The 19,601-nt window shown below is 38.6% G+C and overlaps 1 protein-coding gene across 3 annotated transcripts in view; it reads left to right on the top strand.

Annotated features, from left to right (window-relative positions):
* Positions 1-19,601, top strand: part of IQCH (IQ motif containing H) — a 179,091-nt gene that overhangs the window by 63,006 nt on the left and 96,484 nt on the right. For all 3 annotated transcript variants that reach the window (XR_011439700.1, XM_070269954.1, XM_005603326.4), the window contains exons 7-9: positions 1,088-1,216; positions 15,034-15,110; positions 16,897-16,935. Coding sequence is in view for 2 of the 3 variants with exons in the window: in XM_070269954.1 (XP_070126055.1) it covers positions 1,088-1,216; positions 15,034-15,110; positions 16,897-16,935 (245 nt within the window). In the remaining variant the exon portion in view is untranslated. The remainder of the gene's footprint in view (positions 1-1,087; positions 1,217-15,033; positions 15,111-16,896; positions 16,936-19,601) is intronic.

The raw sequence follows: 19,601 nt of genomic DNA, 5'->3' as shown, positions 1-19,601 counted from the left end.
TGAGTAAACTGAAGATTTCTCTTTGGAATCATTGTTTTACCAGTGAAGTCTTCTTCAGCTCTCCGATCCCTCAGTGATCATTCTTCTGAATTCCTAGAACACTAGACTTCCACATCCTTAATAACAACATAATATAGTCATAGAGGCCGTAAAGCCGAGGGAAACGATATTTGTCCCTCTTAGAATGTATGCCAACTTCTTTGGCTTAGTCCAGGTTGGCATGCGGTTTGTATCTAGGATTTCCTTGAGACCCAGAATTCTTTACTTCTCTTTCTATGACGTGAGAGCAGCAAGAAGCTGCAGCCCTATCGCGAGTTTCTGTCAAGCACTCCTCAAGTTTCTGGGCTTCTGGCTTCAATACAATAGATCCACCTTAATGAAAATTTTGCCCCTGACAGCAGGCTTTGTTCAATTATTCATTTACTCATTAATTTATTCATTTGTTTATTTTTTTTTTACAATGCCTCTTGTCCTTAAAAAGCTTTGGCACCAGCTATGCTGACACGGTATGAGTTCTGGGCATTGTAAATCAGTTGCATTAATACCAACCATTTTGCCCAGTTACACTAAAGTAACCTACTTGGGCATTCATATCTTCTGGTGATAGGAGCAATATCGAAAAATAACTCTTTCTTTTATAAAAGATGGCATTACAACAGAGGCATAATTTTAAACACACAGGTTTTCTTTCTTTCAGAACAAAACATTTCCTTAGTTATTACAACTGTGATCTGATTTCTCCAAATTTTTTAAAGAATAACAATATTATCAATAATTGAAAATGTTGTAAGCATGAAGAAGTTTTAGTTTACCTTGAAATTATATTTCTACCTTAAAATACAATTATCATAGTACAAGTTTATTTCATAATACCACTATTAGAAATGCCATTTTTTCTTGGGTTAGAATATGAGGCTTAAATGTACAGGTACTATAGCTCTTCTTTCATGCAAAGGATCACGACATTAGATGTCCTCTCACAAATATGATAATGGATAGAATAAGTCACACTTGTGAAATCTATAGAGCTCGGACTTTGTGGAAATGCTTGGAGTTAAATTCATGTTCTTCTAACCTTCCTTTTTAGGGGTTTTAAGTATGATAGAGCGAGGATTGATTCCACCAACAGCAAGGATTACCTTTCAGAATCCACCCGTTTTACCAAGAGCGGCTCCTCTGCATAATTTTGGTGAAGCACATAGGATTCCAGCTGCCGGTGAGACAGTCTTGCCTGTATGCTTATTTGGGGATACACCCAAGTTGCCTCCCACCAAAATCTAGTCTTCTAGCATCCAACTTTGATTTCCAATAATAGGACAAGATGCAAGTTGTAATGATTCTGAGTTTCATTTTACTGTGTAAAGTAAGTTTAGTCTCTTTGTAAAATACTTATTGAGGGCCTGTGTGCTCTTTGTGTTAGAAGGTTAGTGTTTTCAAGGAGCTTACAGCTTGGTTGGGAAAACAAGACAGACATAAGAAAGATAAATAATAATACAAGTAGCATAGAATAAAAACCAAATGTATGTTAAAGTCTAGTGACACAGGAGTTCAGAGGAATGACTACTGAGAGGTGAGATGATAGAAGAAGACCAAAGAAGAAACAGGATGGAATAGGGTGTTTGACAAAAGCGCCAACCTGAAATCTACTGACTAGTTGCAGAACCTCCGGCAAGCCATTTAATTTCTCTGGGCCTCAGCTTTCCCAGTTATAAAATGAGGGATTTTGGCTAAACTAAGTCATCTGTTCAACAACTATTTGTTGAATGCTTGCTTTATCCGAGGTAGCATTTAGGCGCTGGGGATGCAACAGAGACTAAGACAGACAACATTTCTGCTCTCATGGTGTTTACATTCTAGTGGGAGATACAGATAATAAGCAGGTAAGCAAATGAGAATTTAAGCTAGTGCGAAGTGCTAGAAATAAAATAAAACAACATGGGTTAGAGAGTGATAAGGAATTGGTTACTTTGCTTGTGAGGGAAGGGTCAGGGAGTGTCTGTCAGAAGAGGTATGAGGCTTGAGATGAGATCCAGATGATGAAAAGGGGCCAGTCATGTAAAGATCTATGAAAGAGCATTTCAGATATAGGACGGCACAGGCACAAAGCCCTGAGGACTAAGGGGGGAATGAACAAGAAGTCTAGTGTGATTGGAGGTCCAAGAGCAAGAGAGAGAAAGGGAGGAGATGAGGCTGGAGAGGTAGAGAGTGGTGACCTGATGTAGACTAGAACAGAGACTATGAGTTGTCCTCAGTATTCGTTCTTTCCCACCTCCACAGTAATAGAGTCATGGGTGGGCACGTGTCATCTTGGCTAAAGACAACATTTCCCAGGCTTCCTTTCAGCCAGATGTGCCACGCAAACAGGTTCTGGACAATGAGGATATAAGCGGAAGTGGAAAGAGAAATGTCTGGACTGTGCCCTTAAGAGGAAAGGACCATTTCCCCTTTCCTTTCCCCTCTCTGGCTAGCTAGGATGCAGAAATGATGGATTTGGGGAGGATAGTATCAGTGGATATGAAGAGAAGTGAACAAATTCAGGTTATATTTTGGAGGTGGAGCCATGAGGACTGGCTGATGGGTAGGCATGAGGTAAAGACAGGCATCAAATATAAATATGTATGAATGTATGAAAGAATATGTATAAATGTACATCAATTTTGTATCCATTCTACTGTTAATGGGAATTTCAACAGTTTATACTATAGAGTTATTAAGAACTATGAACATTCTTGTAAATGTCTTTTAAAGCACATATGTATGCATTTCTGTTGGATACATATCAAAAAGTAGAATTGCTGAGTCATAGGATATACATATGCTCAGATTTAGTAGATATTGCCAAACAGTTTTCCAAGGTGGTTATACTGATTTATTTTCCTACTAGCAGTACAGGAGAATTTCAGATAATATATATCTTTGTCAACATGATATTTCAGGCTTTGTTTTTTTTTTTTTCAATTTTAGCCATCCTGAAGAGTCTATTGTGGTATCTCTTTGTGGGTTTAATTTCTATTTCCCTGGTGACCAATAAAGTTGAGCGGTTTTTTTTGATATCTGTATTGGTCATTTGAGTATCTTCTTTTGTAAAGTGATTTAAGACCCTGAGCTGTTTTTTAAAAAATGAGTTGTCTTTATTTTTCTTAGTTATTTATAGGAATTATGTGTGTATTCTGGATACTAATCTTTTATCAGTTGCATATATTGCAAATAATTTTTCCTACTCTATGGCTTGGCATTTCATTCTCCTGCTGGAGTCTTTTTAAGTTAAACTTGATTTTGAGATAATTGTAGATTCACATGCAGTTGTAAGAAATAGCATGGAGAGATCCTTTACACTCTTAGCTCAGTTTTTTCCAGTAATAACATATTGTAAAACCATAGTACAATATCACAACTGGGGTACTGCTACAGCCAAGATACAGAACATTTCCTTCACCACAAGGGTTCCTCCTGTTGTCATTTTATAGCCACACCCACTTCCCTCCCACCCCACACCCCCTTGTTCCCTGGCAACCAATAATCTGCTCTTCATTTCTATAATTTTATCATTTCAAGTATGTTAGATAAATGGAGTCATATAGTGTGTAACCTTTTGTGATTGGCTTTTTTCACTCAGCATAATTCTCTGAAGATTCATCCAGGTTGTTGCTTATATCAGTAACTTATTGCTTTTTATTGATGACTAGTATTTCATGGTATGAATGTACCACAGTTGTCACACCATTCACCTGTCAAAGGACAGGTGAGTTGTTTCCAGTTTTTGGCTACTATGAATAAAGCTGCTATAAACCTTTGTGTACAGATTTTTGTATGAACATACGTTTTTGTTTTTTTATGATAAATGACCAGGAGTGTAATTGCTGGGTCTTATGATAGTTGCATGTTTACTTCCTCTATATACATTTAGAACCACATCAGATGGTGTTATAATTTTTGTTTCAACCATGAAATATAATTTAGAAAACTCAAGAGGAAAAGGAAAGTCTATTGTTTTTATCCATATTTTTGCTTACCGTGTTGTTTCTTCCTTCCTGTTGTTCCAAGATTCCTTCTTTCATCATTTCCTTCCTATTTAGAGAATTTTCTTTAGCCATTCTTTTAGGATTGGTATACTAGTGACAAATTATCTTCGTTTTTCTTCATCTTAGAATGCCTTGATTTCCTCTTTATCCCTAAAGGATATTTTCACTAGGTAGAGGATTCTGGGTTGACAGTTTTCTTTTCTTTTAGTACTTAAAAAAAAGTTGAGCCACTTCCTTTTGGCCTCCATGGTTTCTGATGAGACATCCACTGTCATTTGAATTGTTTCTCCCTTGTAGGTAAGGTATTGTTTTTCTCTTGCTGCTTCCAAGATGTTTTTCTCTGTCTTTAGTTTTCAGAAGTTTAACTATGTCTTGGTGTGGATTGCTTTGGTTTTTTTCCTGTTTGAGTTTGGCTCAGTTTCTTGAATCTGCAGGTTTGTCTTTTGCCAAATTTGGGAAGTTTTCAGACATTCTTTCTTTGAGTACTTTTTTCAGCTTTGTCTTCTATCCCCTCTCTTTCTGGGACTACAATGATACAAGTGCTGGCTCTAGTCCCACAGTCCTTAAGGCTCTGTTCACTTTTTTCCCAATCTATTTTCTCCCTGTTCTTCAGATTGGGTAATTTCTATTTTTCTATCTTCTAGTTCACTGGTTCCTCTCTCCCCTTTATTCTGTTCTTGAGCCATCCCCTGAAATTTATATTTAGATAATTGTATTTTTCAATTCTAAAATTTTAATTTGGTTCCTCTTTAAATGTTTTATTTTCTTGAGGAGGCTTTCTATTTCTTTGGTGAGATTTTATATTTTTTCATTTGTTTCACGTGTTTTTCTAATTGCTTGTGGAAGCATTTTTATGATGTCTGCTTTGAAATATTTGTCAGATAATTCTAAGATCTCTATCATCTTAATGTTGGTATCTATTCATTGTCTTTTTTCATTCATTTTGAGATCTCCTCAGTTCTTGCTATGGTAAGTGATTTTCAATAGGAACTTTGACATTTTGCATATTATGTTATGAGACTCTGGTGCTTATTTAAATCTGCTTTAGCTGGTTCCTCTGACACTCCTATTTATTCCCTCTGCATTTGAGGAATAACTCCAATTAGTTGGAATATATTGTCTTGGTTATATATGCTGGATTTTATTTGCTATTATTTTGTTAACCATATTTGTTCATGTGTGAGGCTAGCCTAAATTTTTTTTTCCTTTAATGCTTTCCTTAGGTTTTAATATCAAGGTTAGTCTTGCCTCAGTGAGTGAGTGCTATCTCTTCTCATAATCTCTGGAAGAGTTTGGATAAAATTATTATTTCTTTCTTAAATGTTTAGAAGAGTTTACCAGTGAAGCCATTTGAATCTGTAGTTTTCTTTGGGAGTAGGTTTATAATTGTGAGTTTAATTTCTTTGACAGGACTATTTTGATTATCTCTTTTGTCTATGTCAATTTATTAGATTGACTTTGTCCATGGAATTTGCCCATTTCATGTAAACACTAAAATTTATTGGAATAAAGTTGTTTACAATATCCTCTAATTATTTTTGTAATGTCTGTAGGATCTTTGGTGATGTACTTTTTCATTCTTGATGTTGATTACTTCCACCTCTCTCTTTTTTCTTGGTCAGTCTATCTAGGAGTTTACCAATTTTATTAGTATTGTCAAAGAACCAAATTATGTCCTTATTGATTCTTTCTACTGCATATTTTGTATTTTATTGGCATCTGCTCTTATCTTTATTATTTCTTCCTTTTTATTTCTTTGGGGTTTAATTTTCCCATTTTTAAAAAACTTATTGGTACACATGCTTAGCTCATTAATTTTCAACAGTTATTTGTTTCTGATATATAAATTGAAGGTTAAAAATTTCATACAAAGCACTACTTTTGCCAAATCCCCTAAGTTTATGTCATATTTTCATGATCATTTAATTTAAAACATTTTCTAATTTCCATTGTGATTTCTTCTTTGACTATAGACTATTTAGAAGTATATAAAGTTGAGTACTTTGTAGTTACCTTTTTTGTTATTGATTTCAAGCCTAATTCCATTGTTTAGAGAACATACCCTATATGCTGCTTTCAGTTATTTGAAATCTGAGTTGCTTTTTGGCCCTAGCATATGATCAACTTAGGTGAACATGTATTCTGCATTTGTTGGGTGAGATATTCTGAATATATTCAATTAAGTCAGCTTAATCATGTTATTCAAATTTATGTCTCTATTAATTTTCTTGCCCATTTATTCTATCATTTGCTGAGAGATATGTTAAATTCCAAAACTATAATTGTAACTCAACTATTTCTCTTTATTTTTTAGTTCCATCAGTTTTTTGTTCATATCAAACATATTTATAATTTACTCCTCTATAGAAGGAAATATATTTTCTCACCAAAAAGTCAGAATTAAGTGCACATTGATATTAAGCAGGGGTGAGCAAATTTTTTCTGTAAAGGGCCAGATAGGAAATATTATAAGCATTGCATGCCGCATACAGTCTCTGTAACATATTCTTCTTTGCTTTTTTTTGCAACTCTCAAAAAAGTTGTAAAAACCATTCTTAGCTTGAGGACCATACAAAAACAGCCTGCAGGCCAGATTTCATCTATATACCATAGTTTGCAAACCTCTCACTTTTATTTTTTTTTTAAGGAAGATTAGCCCTGAGCTATCATCTGCTGCCAGTCCTCCTCTTTTTGCTGAGGAAGACCAGCCCTGAGCTAACATCCGTGTCCATCTTCCTCCACTCTATATGTGGGATGCCTGCAGCAGCATGGCTTGCCAAGCGGTGCCATGTCCGCACCCAGGATCTGGACCGGCGAACACCGGACCGCCAAAGCAGAACATGCGCACTTAGCCACTGCATCACCAGGCTGGTCCCTGCAAACCCCTCACTTTAAGTATTAAAGTTTAATGTATTCCAGTAATTACACTGAGAGCCAAATAAAATAACAATCAATAGGTATATTTGTAAACCTACTATATGCCCAGCTTCCAACGTTTTATCCTTTGCTCTTTCAATATTATGAAATATCTCTGAGTTCCTTTAATGTGAATTTTTTTTTCTGGCATCACATCCTCTGGAACATGTTCATCCTTTCATCACAACCACTTTCCTCGTTTTTGTCAGTAAGGTAACTTTAACTCAGCTCCTCTGGTTGCATTGCTAGAGTCCTGTGAATGGTGGCAGTGTCAACATTCCCGTGGTCGGTGATTCCTTCTATAATTCTGTTTACAATCCATTTCCATTTCACTTTCAGCACTGTCAGCTTTGGTTCTTCTGCTGCACTTTCAACTTTGTTAGCCAATTCTGTCTTTTAATTATCCATTTTTATAAAATATATCATGTGGGTTTATCACTGAGAGACAAAAAGGCAATATCACCACGTTCTTTCCAGTCTGTCTGTGAGTTCAAAAATAGATCCACAATGACTAATCACTGATAGGCTTTGAAAGAGGTGACTTGATTGATCACTGATCTTGATATGAATCTGTCATTTACATAGGGATTTGTGGAACAAAGATTTAGCAGCAAAGTTTGTGCTTTATGTCATTCCTCATAGTTAACATGTTATAGTAACTGAAATTTGAACCATATTGTTGGAGGACTGACATTATTTAACTAAACTATGGTAACAATTTTGTGCATATTGGAACAGTACAAAGTGAGGACTGTATGTACATTAAATGTGAATGGTCTAAATTCACCAATTAAAAGACACAGATTGTCAGATTGGATAAATAAGCAAGACTCAACTATATGTGGTCTATGAGAAACTCATTTTAAATATAGAGATGTAGAGAGGTTAAAATAGAAGGAGAAAGAGAAGAAACAAATTTTCCTTACAGAAGTATTCCAAATAATATAAGTAGTTACTTCTCCCTCCAGAGGTGGAGCTTAATTCTCCCTCCCTTGACTTACTTGCTCATATCCAAATAAGCATATGGAAAAGGAAAAATAGAAAATTTACAGTGGAGAAACCTAGCAGACCCTACCTTAACCCAATGACCAAGGTTAATGTCACCAGTGATGTCCCCTGATATGATGTGATGAGGAGGGAACTTCACCTCTGCGTTATTCTCCCTAAAAACCCTCAACTCAGTGTAACTATGAGAAAAACATAGACAAACCCAAATTGAGGATATTCTACAAAATACCTGACCAGTATTCCTCAAAACTATTAAGGTCATGAAAAATAAAGAAAGACTGAGAAACTGTCACAAACCGGAGGAGACTAAGGAGACATGATGATTAAATACAACGTGGTATCCTGGTCAGATCCTGGAACAGTAAAAGGACAGTGTAAAAACTAATGAAATCTGGATGAAGACTGGAATTTGGTTAATAGTAATATACCAATGCTGGTTTCTTAGTTTTAACAAATGCATAGTAAGGAAATATGTTAACATTAGGGGAAATTGAATGAGGATATATAGCAAGTTTTCTGTGAGTCTAAAATTATTCTAAATTTAAAAATTTGTTTTTTACAAGAAGTCCAAAATAAATGATGAGAAAAGGCATCAATTAAATGTAAATTAAAGATTAATAAAAAGAACAATGGGCAATCATATACCATGCAAAAAATAATCAAAGCTGGATTGACTGTATTAATATCAGACAAACAAGATACATTAGCAAGGATAAAGAGAAATGTCAGTGATAAAAGAGCCAATTCAGGAAGAATATATAACAATCCTAAATTGTGTACCTCATAACAGAGATTGGAAATACATGAAGCAAAAATTAATGAAATTTAAAAAATAGTCAAATCAACAACTTTAATTGGATATTCCAACACTCTTCTCTCAATAATTGATAGAACTAGAAAACAAACAAAAAAAATCAGTAACAATATAGAAGACTTGAACAACACTGTCAACCAATTTTAACACATTTATAGAACATAAAAGCACAACAGCAGAACACTAATTCATTTCAAATGCACTTGGAACATTCACCACAATAGACCATATCCTGGACCTTAAAACAAATCTTAACAAACTTAAAAGAATTGGAATTATACAAAATATACTCTCTGGCCATAACAGAATTAAACTAGAAACCAATTAGAGAAAAATATCTGGGAAATCTCCCAAATATGTGCAAATTAAAGAACACACGTCTAAGTAACCCATAGGTCAAAGAGGAAGTCATATGGATATTTAAAAATATTTTGAATCGAATGAAAATAACAACACAAGGTATAAATATTTGTAGGATGCAGCTAAAGTAGAATCTACAGGAAAATTTATTATTATTAAGTATGCAATAGATTATGTCTTAAAAATGTACATATCTTAATTTAAAAACACTTTATTGCTAAAAAATGCTAACCATCATCTGAGCCTTCAGTGAATCATATCTCTGTTTTTTTTCTGGTGGAGGGGCTTGCCTTGATGTTGATGGCTGCTGACTGATTAGGGTGGTGGTTGCTGAAGGCTGGGGTGCCACATCGATTGACTCTTCCTTTCACAAATGATTTTTCTGTAGCATGCAATGCTATTTGATAGCATTTTATCCACATAGAACATCTTTCAAAATTGGAGTCAATCCTCTCAAACCTTTCTGCTTTATCAGCCAAGTTTATACTATATTTCAACAATCTTCAGAGCATCTTCACCAGGAGTAGATGCCATCTCAAGAGAACACTATTTCCTCATCCATAGGAAGCAGCTCTTCATCCATTCAAGTTTTATCATGAGATCGCAGCCATTCAGTCCCATCTTCAGGCTCTACTTCTAATTCTAGTTCTCTTGCTATTTCCACCACGTTTGCAGTTATTTCCTCCACTGAAGCCTTGAGCTCCTCAAAGTCATGCATGAGGGTTGGAATCAACTAATCAGCTTTTTCCAAACTCCTGTTAATGTTGATATTTTGACCTCTTCCTATGAATCACAAATGTTCTTAATGGAATCTAGAATGGTGAATCCTTTCCAGAAGGTTTTCAATTTACTTTGCCCAGGTCCATCAGAGGAATCCCTATCTATGGCAGCTAGAGCCTTAGGAAATGTGGTTCCTAAATAATAAGACTTGAAATTACACCTTGATCCATGGGCTGCACAATGGATGTTGTGTTAGCGGGCATGAAAACAACATTAACATTAATCTCATGGTGCGTCTCCATCAGAGCTCTTGGGTGACCAGGTGCCTTGTCAATGGGCAGTAGTATTTTGAAAAGAATTTTTTTCTTTTTGAGCAGTAGGTCTCAACAGTGGGCTTAAAATATTCAGCAAACCATGCTGTAAACAGATGTGTTGTCATCCAGGCTTTGTTGTTCCATTTATAGAGCACAGGCAGAGGAGATTTAGCATAATTCTTAAGGGCCCTAGGATTTTGGGAATGGTAAATCAGGACTGGCTTCAACTTAAAGTCACCAGCTGCATTAGCCTCCAACAAGAGAGTCAGCCTGTCCTTTGAAACTTTGAAGCCAGGCATTGACTTCTCTTCTCTAGCTATGAAAGTCCTAGATAACATCTTCTTCCACTATAAGGCTGTTATATCTACACTGAAAATCTGTTGTTCAGTGTAGCCCCTTCATTAATGATCTTAGCTAGATCTTCTGGAGAACTTGCTGCAGCTTCTGCATCAGCACTTGCTGCTTCCCCCTGCACTTTTATGTTATGGAGATGGCTTCTTTCCTTAAACCTCATGAACCAACCTCTGCTAGCTTCAGACTTTTCTTCTGCAGCTTCCTCACCTCTCTCAGGCTTCATAGAGTTGAACAGAGATAGGGCCTTGCTCTGGACTAGGCTTTGGTTTATGGGAATGTTGTGGCTGGTTTGCTCTTCTATCCAGACCACTAAAACTTTCTCCATATCAGCAATAAAGCTGTTTTGCTTTCCTGTCACTCATGTGTTCACTGGAGTAGCACTTTTAATTTTCTTCAAGAACTTTTCCTTTGCATTCACAACTTGGCTAATTGTTTGACACGAGAGGCCTAGCTTTTGGCCTATCTCAGCTTTTGACATGCCTTCCTCACCAGGCTTAATCATTTCCAGCTTGTGATTTAAAGTGAGAGATGTGCGACTCTTCCTTTCACTTGAACACTTAGAGGCCATTGTAGGGTTATTAATTGGCCTAATTTCAATATTGTTGTGTCTCAGGGAATAGGGAGGCCCGAGGAGGGGGAGAGAGACGAGGAAATGGCTGGTTGATGGAGCAGTCAGGACACACACAGCATTCATCAATTAAGTTTGCCATGGGCACGGTTCATGGTGCCCCAAAACAACCACAATAGTAACATCAAAGATCAGTAGTCATAGATCACCATAACAAATATAATAATAATGAAAAAGTTTGAAATATTGTGAGAATTACCAAAATGTGACATGGAGACACAAAGTATACAAATGCTATTGGAAAAACAGCGCCAACAGACTTATTTGACACAGGGTTGCCATAAACTTTCAATTTGTAAAAAACGCAGTATCTGCAAAGCACAATAAAGCAAAGTGCAATAAAACAAAGTATGCCTATGTTAGAAAAGTAGGAAGAGCTAAGCTCCCCCCTTAAGAAACTAGAAAAAGAAAGGCAAATTTTACCAAAATCAAGCAGAAGGAAAGAAATGATAGGAAAAAAAGTAAAAGTCAAAGCAATTGAAAAGTAGAAAAAAATAGAGAAACTTAGTGAAACTGAATTCTATTTCTTGGAAAATATCAGCAAAATTGGTAATATTCTAGCCAGACTAACCAAGATAAAAAAAGAGAAGGCACAAATTACCCATATCAGGAATGAAGGGGCAACATCGTTACAATATACGCCAACATAAAAAATAATCATTCGTGGGGCTGGCCCAGTGGTGTAGTGGTTAACTTTGCGTGCTCTGCTTCAGCAGCCTGGGGTTCGAAGGTCCAGATCCCGGGTGTGGACCCAGCACAGCTTGTCAAGCCATGCTGTGACAGCATCCCACATACAAAATAGAGGAAGATTGGCACAGGCGTTAGCTCAGGGACAATCTTCCTCAAGCAGAAAAAGAGGAAGATTGACAACAGATGTTAGCTCAGGGCCAATCTTCCTTACAAAAATAAATAAATAGATCAGCAGCAGCATCATTATCATCATTCAATATAGTTCAACATTGATGACAGGGAAAAAGTCTCCTGACAGAGTAGAAGTAGAAGAGAATTTTGTGAAGCTGATTATTGTTTTCAACCAAAACCCCAGAGTAAGCAATACTCTTAGTAGGGAAACTTTAGAAGCATCCTATTTCTCCATTAAAAGCAGAGACAGTTCAGGGCCTGCCCACTGGTGTAGGGGTTAAGTTCATGCACTCTGCTTCCGTGGCCAGGGGTTCGCTGGTTCGGATTCAGGCGTAGACCTGCGCACTGCTTATCAAGCCATGCTGTGGCAGGCGTCCCACATATAAAATGGAGGAAGATGGGCACAGATGTTAGCTCAGGGGCCAGTCTTCCTCAGCAAAAAGAGGAGGATTGGCGGCAGATGTTAGCTCAGGGCTAATCTTCCTAAAAAAAAAAAAATAAATAAAGCAGAGACAGTTCAAGGATGACCACTACTGCCACCACTGGCCAACTGTTGAACATTGTCCTTGAGGCCCCAGCACATGCAATAAGACAAAGAATGGAATGGAGAGAACAAGGAGGGAGGAATGGGTACCAGCCAGAAATGCATGTGACTACAAACATCAGAAACCCTAACTACCAGTGGCTTAAACACTGAGGAGTTCATTTGTCTCACACATAAGAACTCAGGAAGCAGGGAGTCTAGGGCTGGTGGTGCTGATGAACAGGGCTGCGTGGCTCTCTTTCTGCTTTGCCTTCCTTAGCATGTTTGATTTCATCCTCATGCTTGCCACCTCATGGCTCTAAGACTGCTCCCGTAGAGTTGGGCCTTAACTTACACAGTCCAGGCAGGAAGAAGGGGAAATAGTGGTGCCAGTCTCTTCCCAGAAGCCCCTGGATGGACGTCACCTTACATCTCATTGGTCATATGGCCACTGTTAACTATAAGAAAGGCTGGGAAAGTGAATGTCCAGGGATAAGATTAGCGTTAGGGTTAGGATTTGGGACACACATACTATATACTTAGTATGACACGTTATGCTTGGACTAATCCATTCATGAAAGTCTGTTCTTCCTCGAGTATTAAATATAGTTAATATTCAGGGCATATTTATACTAAAATGATATTTGTTGTTCATCTAAAATTAAAGTTTAACTGTGTGTTCTTTTTAAGATTTTTTGCTAAATCTTGTGACACTAGGACGTGGGCACGTTGTTACCCTGAAGAAACTGAGCTTCTAAAATTAGCCAGGAAGAGAGGGTGATGGCTGCTGGAGAGGCACGTGTCAGTAACTTCCGCAGAAGCCTACAAGTTTCCCCAGAAAGACAACGGTTTTCAGCTGACGTTAACACTGGCAAAATGTATCATACAGATTTTTACAGAAGGAAAATTGAGTCACAAAATAGGTGGTGCCTTCAGACACAGACGCGTTCTTCAAATGCCTGTGTCCCGTAAAATTCGAGGCTGCGTGAAGTTATACTTTAGAGATAGAATTTCTGCAGGTAACTAAGAAAAACTTAAAAAAAAAATTTTCAGAGATACCATTAACTGTGGATAATCCATGTGAAATTACAAACCTTTTAGATCTTTATCCTACCAAATTTCATTAAAATTTTACTAAAATCCTTTTAATATTAGGCCCACTTGAAAACTTCTCAGCTGCTATTTTGTTTCACTTTGGGAGTTTAACCGTAAATCTCGCTTGTCTGCCGGAGCCTGAAAGTTAAACAAAAAGTGTACGGAGCCTGAAGACAATGGGAGTAACCGGCTTTACAGTGAATCTGTGGGTTCAGTCAGCCTGGGGGCAGGGTGTGGACTGGCTTCACAAGTGGGAGAGCCAAGTCCAGGTGGACAGTGGGGCAGGAGAGCACAAAGGTCGAGGCACAAATGTATAGGCTGTAAATGGAGTCTTCGTCCACTCTAGCCCACAGCCCAGGGCTGGGGAGGTGGGGGGCTGGCTTGGTCAGGGAGGCTCCCTGGAAACCAGCAAAACCCAGAAAGGTAGTAAAACTGGATTGGTCAGATGCAACAAACACATCCGTTTTGTGGAGGGGAGTTTTAGTGATAAGACTCTGGAATTCCTGCTACTTTTCAAGAGATGGCTGAAGACATTCCTTGCAGCCCACTCAAGGCAGCGTGAGAGAACTGAGTCCTCAAGGCGAATTCTAAATTGTACCCTGATGGGCTGTATTTGATCCACATCTGTCAATTCTTTCTGTTGTTATAGAACTAACACAAAAGGGTGGACTAAGGAAGTGAGTGGAAAGACGCCTCACTTCTTTGACTCAATGAACTATTTAAATAAATTACTTGTTCTCTTTCTTGGAATCAGTAGTGTAAGGATCTTTCTCCCCTGAGAATGTCAGACTCCGGCTGTTTGTAAAGGGCAGTTGGGCTGCTGCCAGGCAACAGGAAAGAGGTAATTTCTCTCCCAAGTATTATCTACCATGTAGGCTTAACTCCCTATGGAGTAGATGTGGTCCCCAAAATTTGTTGCTTATGGATTTAATTAATTTCAAAAATAATATTTACTGTTTTTCACTTGTATTATTTCCCCCAAGCCATTTAAATTCTTTAGAATCATCTTTTTCAATGACTACACAACAGAATAGTCCATCATATGTAGTTACGTTAATTTACCTTTTAAGTGATTTTGGGAATAATGTTATTTAAAGAAATCTTGTAGCAAAACATTTTATAAGACAAAGGTTACTCTCTAATTCACTTGCTTTTAAAATTTGCCTTTTCATCTAGGCAGTTTGTGTAAGGCGAGCTGACCTTATATTCTGATGGAAACGTTGCCCTCCCATGCTTTTGTTTTCCTTTTGAAGTCAATGATTACAAATGTTTCATTGAATTGATGCGTGAAGACTGGTAGTGAACAGTCAATGGGTGACAGAGCCATTTGACTGTCAAGGTGCGAACCCAATAGCATCAACCCAATGACTCAGCCTCTCCTTCTGGAAGAGGTAACATTGCATCACCTCCATCCACAGCCCCTTTTGCTGCATCTCGGAAATCACAGCAGACTCCAGCAGAAGTGAAGATCTCTCCCAAGAAACAAAGATCGAAGGTATTCATATTTCTAACTAAGAAAAGAAAACTGTGCTCATTTACAATATTCTCTGAGAGTTTTGGAAATACACATGTCTTGTAGAGTTGTACCTTTCCCATAGAAATTAATACTGTTTCAGCTGCTGCTGGGACGCATTTGATTTTAAAAGAGGGGATTGTTATACAAGTAAATTCTACCATGACATTATCAGTGGAGGCTAGAAGAATTCAATCATGTCACATTATTGCAAGATTAACTAAATGACTGGGTCAACCTAGACCATTAGCTGGTCAGGAGTCCCAGAGTCTTAGCAGTAGCTATTGCTTTATATCCAAATTTGTGTCGCATGGGGTATGTTATCGTGAGGTTTTACTGTATTTCACTTGTCTTTATGCAGAGGATAAAAAAAGCAAGGCGTCCAGTTTTGCACAGACTACCTTAATGAGGAAGGGGGAAGGAATTCTACATTCTTCCACATTAGGACGTCACAGTACAACATATTCAGCCTCACGAGATTCTCCTGGTTTAAGGAGGCTGGACGTTTGTAGCTTGCTTTCTTATGTTTATGAGCCGCAGACTGACTTGTGATAATTGAAACTTTTCACCACAGAAAGGAGACAGCTGGCAGTGTCTTTTTCAGGGTTTACCCTACGTGGTCATGTTTACAGCTGCTCCCATTAAAAAAAAAGAAAGAGAAACTGAAGAGTGGCACAGAAGAGATTACTCCTACCGTGTCTGCAGTCAGCTGTTACCTGCTCCTCCCAGACCTTCATCTTTTAACGCCCAAATCCCCCTCGAGATGTTTTCACTGCCTTTGCAGCACTGGGGGGCTGTTTCCCCTTAAGAGATTTCCAAGCTGTTTATGGAGCAGCATGTCATGTGACACCCCAGTTGCCATGGCAAATATTTGTGTTTCATGAAAAACGTGGGTAAAAAAAAAAATCAATGTAAATGGCCAAATCCCAAGAGAGACGGGCCTTCAGGCTAGTGTTTGGCCCGCACCATTACGGTTTCAACTTCAGCTGTTTCACAGGCTGTGCGCAGGCCATGGGCTAATGTGCATAATGGGAACAGGCGGGGGCACCTGTTTTGATTCCCACCCTGTTCCCACAGTTTTATAGAGAACAGATCTACAGGTAATGCAAATATGACGAAGTTTTAGCCAGTAAGGGGTCTGCCTCAAAAATAATTTTTTTTAATAATGACGTTTTCTGAATGCTAATTAACCCTGCCTTTAATTTCTCTCTGTTGACTTCACAAAGCTTCCCCTACTGCTAGAAGCAGTAGTATTTAAAGACTCTTTCCTGTGGTCTCAAATTGGTACATTTCTGAATTGACTCTTCAATGGTAAATGTCATTATTCATATACTCTGTGGACAGTGTCCTAGCGTGGACGTTAAAAGTCTGAGAGACAGACTGCCTCCTGCCTGGCCTCCTGATAGAGCCAGAACAGATTTAGGATCAGTCCCCACCCCTCAGAGTGGTGCCACACAGAGAAGCCCTTTCTTGTAAATACTTCTCTGTGTGTCCTCTAGAAGTGGGACTTGGCATCTGATTATAGTTGTTTTTGTAAATATTTACTTTGTCAAGCCCTTTCTTCAAAGCGAACAGGGCCCTTGGCAAGTAGAGCATCATTGTCTGGGGTGGGAAGGGCTTTCGTGTCTGCACGGAAAGAGGGAACAGGCTGGCCCAGCGGGGGAAGCTGGGGAGGGAGGGGGCGGGAGACTCTGTGCCTTCTATTTGTTTTGCAAAATTGCCCATGAGAGTCATTTTGATTTAAACTGTGTCTCCTTCTTTATTGTAGGGGAAAGGCAAAAGGTCAAGAGGACATCATGATAAGAAGGTCTGTAATTTGTGTGACTAGTTGAAATTTGGGGTCTGTCACCTGATGTCCCTTCCTTTTGCTGCAGGGCAAAAGTATGGGAGGCGGCTTTGACAGCTGGACACGGCAACAAAAGTTCTTTTGCTCTTCTTTCACAAAAGAAATTAGATCCTGTTTTCAGAAAAAAACCATGGTTCATTTAAAGTGAAAACCCTTTTTCTTCCCACCTCTGTTGGGACTGAATTACTTCTCAGGCTTCAGTCCAAAAAAGTGATTTAGCATACTCAAAATTTGACTGAATCACGACCGTCTTCAACCTCAATCTAATTTTTCGTGTTTTAAAAGTACACTTAAAAAGAAATAAAATGCAAAAAAGGATTCAGTTGTCCTCCAGCACGTGCTCGTGTGCGTGCATGGGTGTAAGTGTGCATTCCTACTCATGCGCACACGCACACTGCATATGTGATGTACTAGGTGAGGGTATGGGATTTAGAGCTAAGCTGACTAAAACAAAGTAACAAAAAAGTTGGAAAAATGAAATAGTCCCCACCACGGCAAGTACATGCCAGCAAGGACCATTCCAGGGGGCCACACAGGTAATCAAAGTTCTGAACTGGAAGTGGGAGGGAGCTGGATTCTCCTCTTACCAATAGAGGAGCTCTGAGCACGCCCCTTAAATTCTCTGCACCTCCCTTTCCTCTCTGAGGAGTCAGTGTGTGAAAGAGCTTTGGAACTACGAAGGGCTTGTTATCATATTTCAATGGTCTATTTTTTTTTTTTAAAGATTTTATTTTTTCCTTTTTCTCCCCAAAGCCCCCCGGTACATAGTTGTGTATTCTTCGTTGTGGGTCCTTCTAGTTGTGGCATGTGGGACGCTGCCTCAGCGTGGTCTGACGAGCAGTGCCATGTCGGCGCCCAGGATTCGAACCAACGAAACACTGGGCCGCCTGCAGCGGAGTGCGCGAACTTAACCACTCGGCCACGGGGCCAGCCCCTCAATGGTCTATTTTTAAGAGCATCTTCTAGGCCTCCCTTTCTCAGTGATCTCATCAGTAAGAATTTCAGAGGGAGCTCAGCCACCCCTTTTCAAGGAAAAAAGCGCACCTTTTGGGCTCCGCATACTCCTGCAGAGTTGTGACAGACAGGGCTGTGTCTCGGCGATGGATGACGGCATACGGTCCTTGCGAACCTAGACGTGCTGCTTCTGGATAAACTCGTCAGTGCACTTAGACCCTCCAGCTCCCCTGACTGCTTGGGGTGAGGAACCCGTGAGCTTGCTTCTGTGCTTTAAAAATAGGGTGTGCTTTAAGAATACTGAGGCGTTCTTTATCTGGAATATTTCTAACAGCTAATGTTGACTGAGCATGTTCTCAGGGCACAGCACTGATCACCCTCCATACCACTGAACGCTCACAGCAGCCCCAGAAGCTCTGTGCTGGCATTGTCCCCAGGCCCACACAGCTGGCAAAGGGGTGCGGAGGATCCAGATGATAGAGCGAGGCTCCAGAGTTGGTGGTGTCTCCACATACCAGCTTATGAACTCTTGAACATGGGCTAGTTTCCCAAATATGACTGCTAGTCCTTGCTGCTACTAGAAGCTAACATGTACTGTGTGCTTACTCGGTGCCGGCGCTGTTCCTCACGCTTTCCATGGAATAGCTCGCTTCATTCTCACACCTCAATGCAGCAGGGACTAGGATTACTCCCATTTTACTGGGAAAACCTGGAGACAGAGAGGGGGAGGTCATCCAGTTAGTGACAGAGCCAGCGTACAAAACCGGGCTGTGTGACTGCCAGAGCCTCAAAGCATTTGAAATTTTTTTAAACTCAACAATTTTTGATGGAAATCTTTCTAAAAGATATTGTGCCTCTCTGCCTTCCTAAAGTAATTTAAGGTTTTCTCTAGCCAATGTCATATAGGCATAGAGCCAGTTTCTGCTGTCTTTTTTTGTTTCCTTCGTTATCAGGACAGTAGTCACTTTGCTGTCATGTCTGCTTTTATTAGCTCTGACTTTAACAGCCTTTCTGTCTTCTAGATCAGGTAACCAGATTAAGTTTGATTGAATGATAAATTTGAGTCAATCAGGTTCTGCATAAGGATCCAAGGAATAAAATCATAAACAACAGTAGACTTTGTAGTAGTTATTTCAAGAATTCTGAGGTCTTTATTTTCAGGAATCTAGTTCAAAGGTTTGAAGTTGCTAGAATTGACTCTCTTGGCAAAAAAATCTTATTACCTCAAGGCAAGCATGTTAACAACTATGTTAGGATCCACTTAATTTTGATTAATATTTTGATCATAAAAAATCTTTTTTTATGGGTAAAACAAGCAAACAAACAAATATGTTTATTGGATGTGAGAGTCCAGGTTAAATTTATGAGGGTGTTTCTTCTGCAAGTAGGGGAGGAGAGGAATGGGCTAAAAAGAAATATAGAGGGGACTTCAATTGTACCTAATGTGTTTCTTTTATTTAAATACATACATAAATATATAAATAATTTAAATATATTTAAATTTTATATTACATTATAAATACAAAATGTACTATATTTTAAAAATATTAAAAACTTGAATATATATTTTTGTCTTCTTTCCTTTAGATATATATATATCATATATAATGTATATATTCTGTATCATCGAACATTAGGACCTCACAGCACAATATAATTCATCCTCATGGGGC

The sequence above is a fragment of the Equus caballus genome, chromosome 1 (assembly GCF_041296265.1).
Source record: "Equus caballus isolate H_3958 breed thoroughbred chromosome 1, TB-T2T, whole genome shotgun sequence".
Classification (NCBI taxonomy): Eukaryota; Metazoa; Chordata; class Mammalia; order Perissodactyla; family Equidae; genus Equus; species Equus caballus.
Note: the sequence above shows the minus strand (reverse complement) of the source record. Positions and strands in the feature narration are given on the sequence as shown.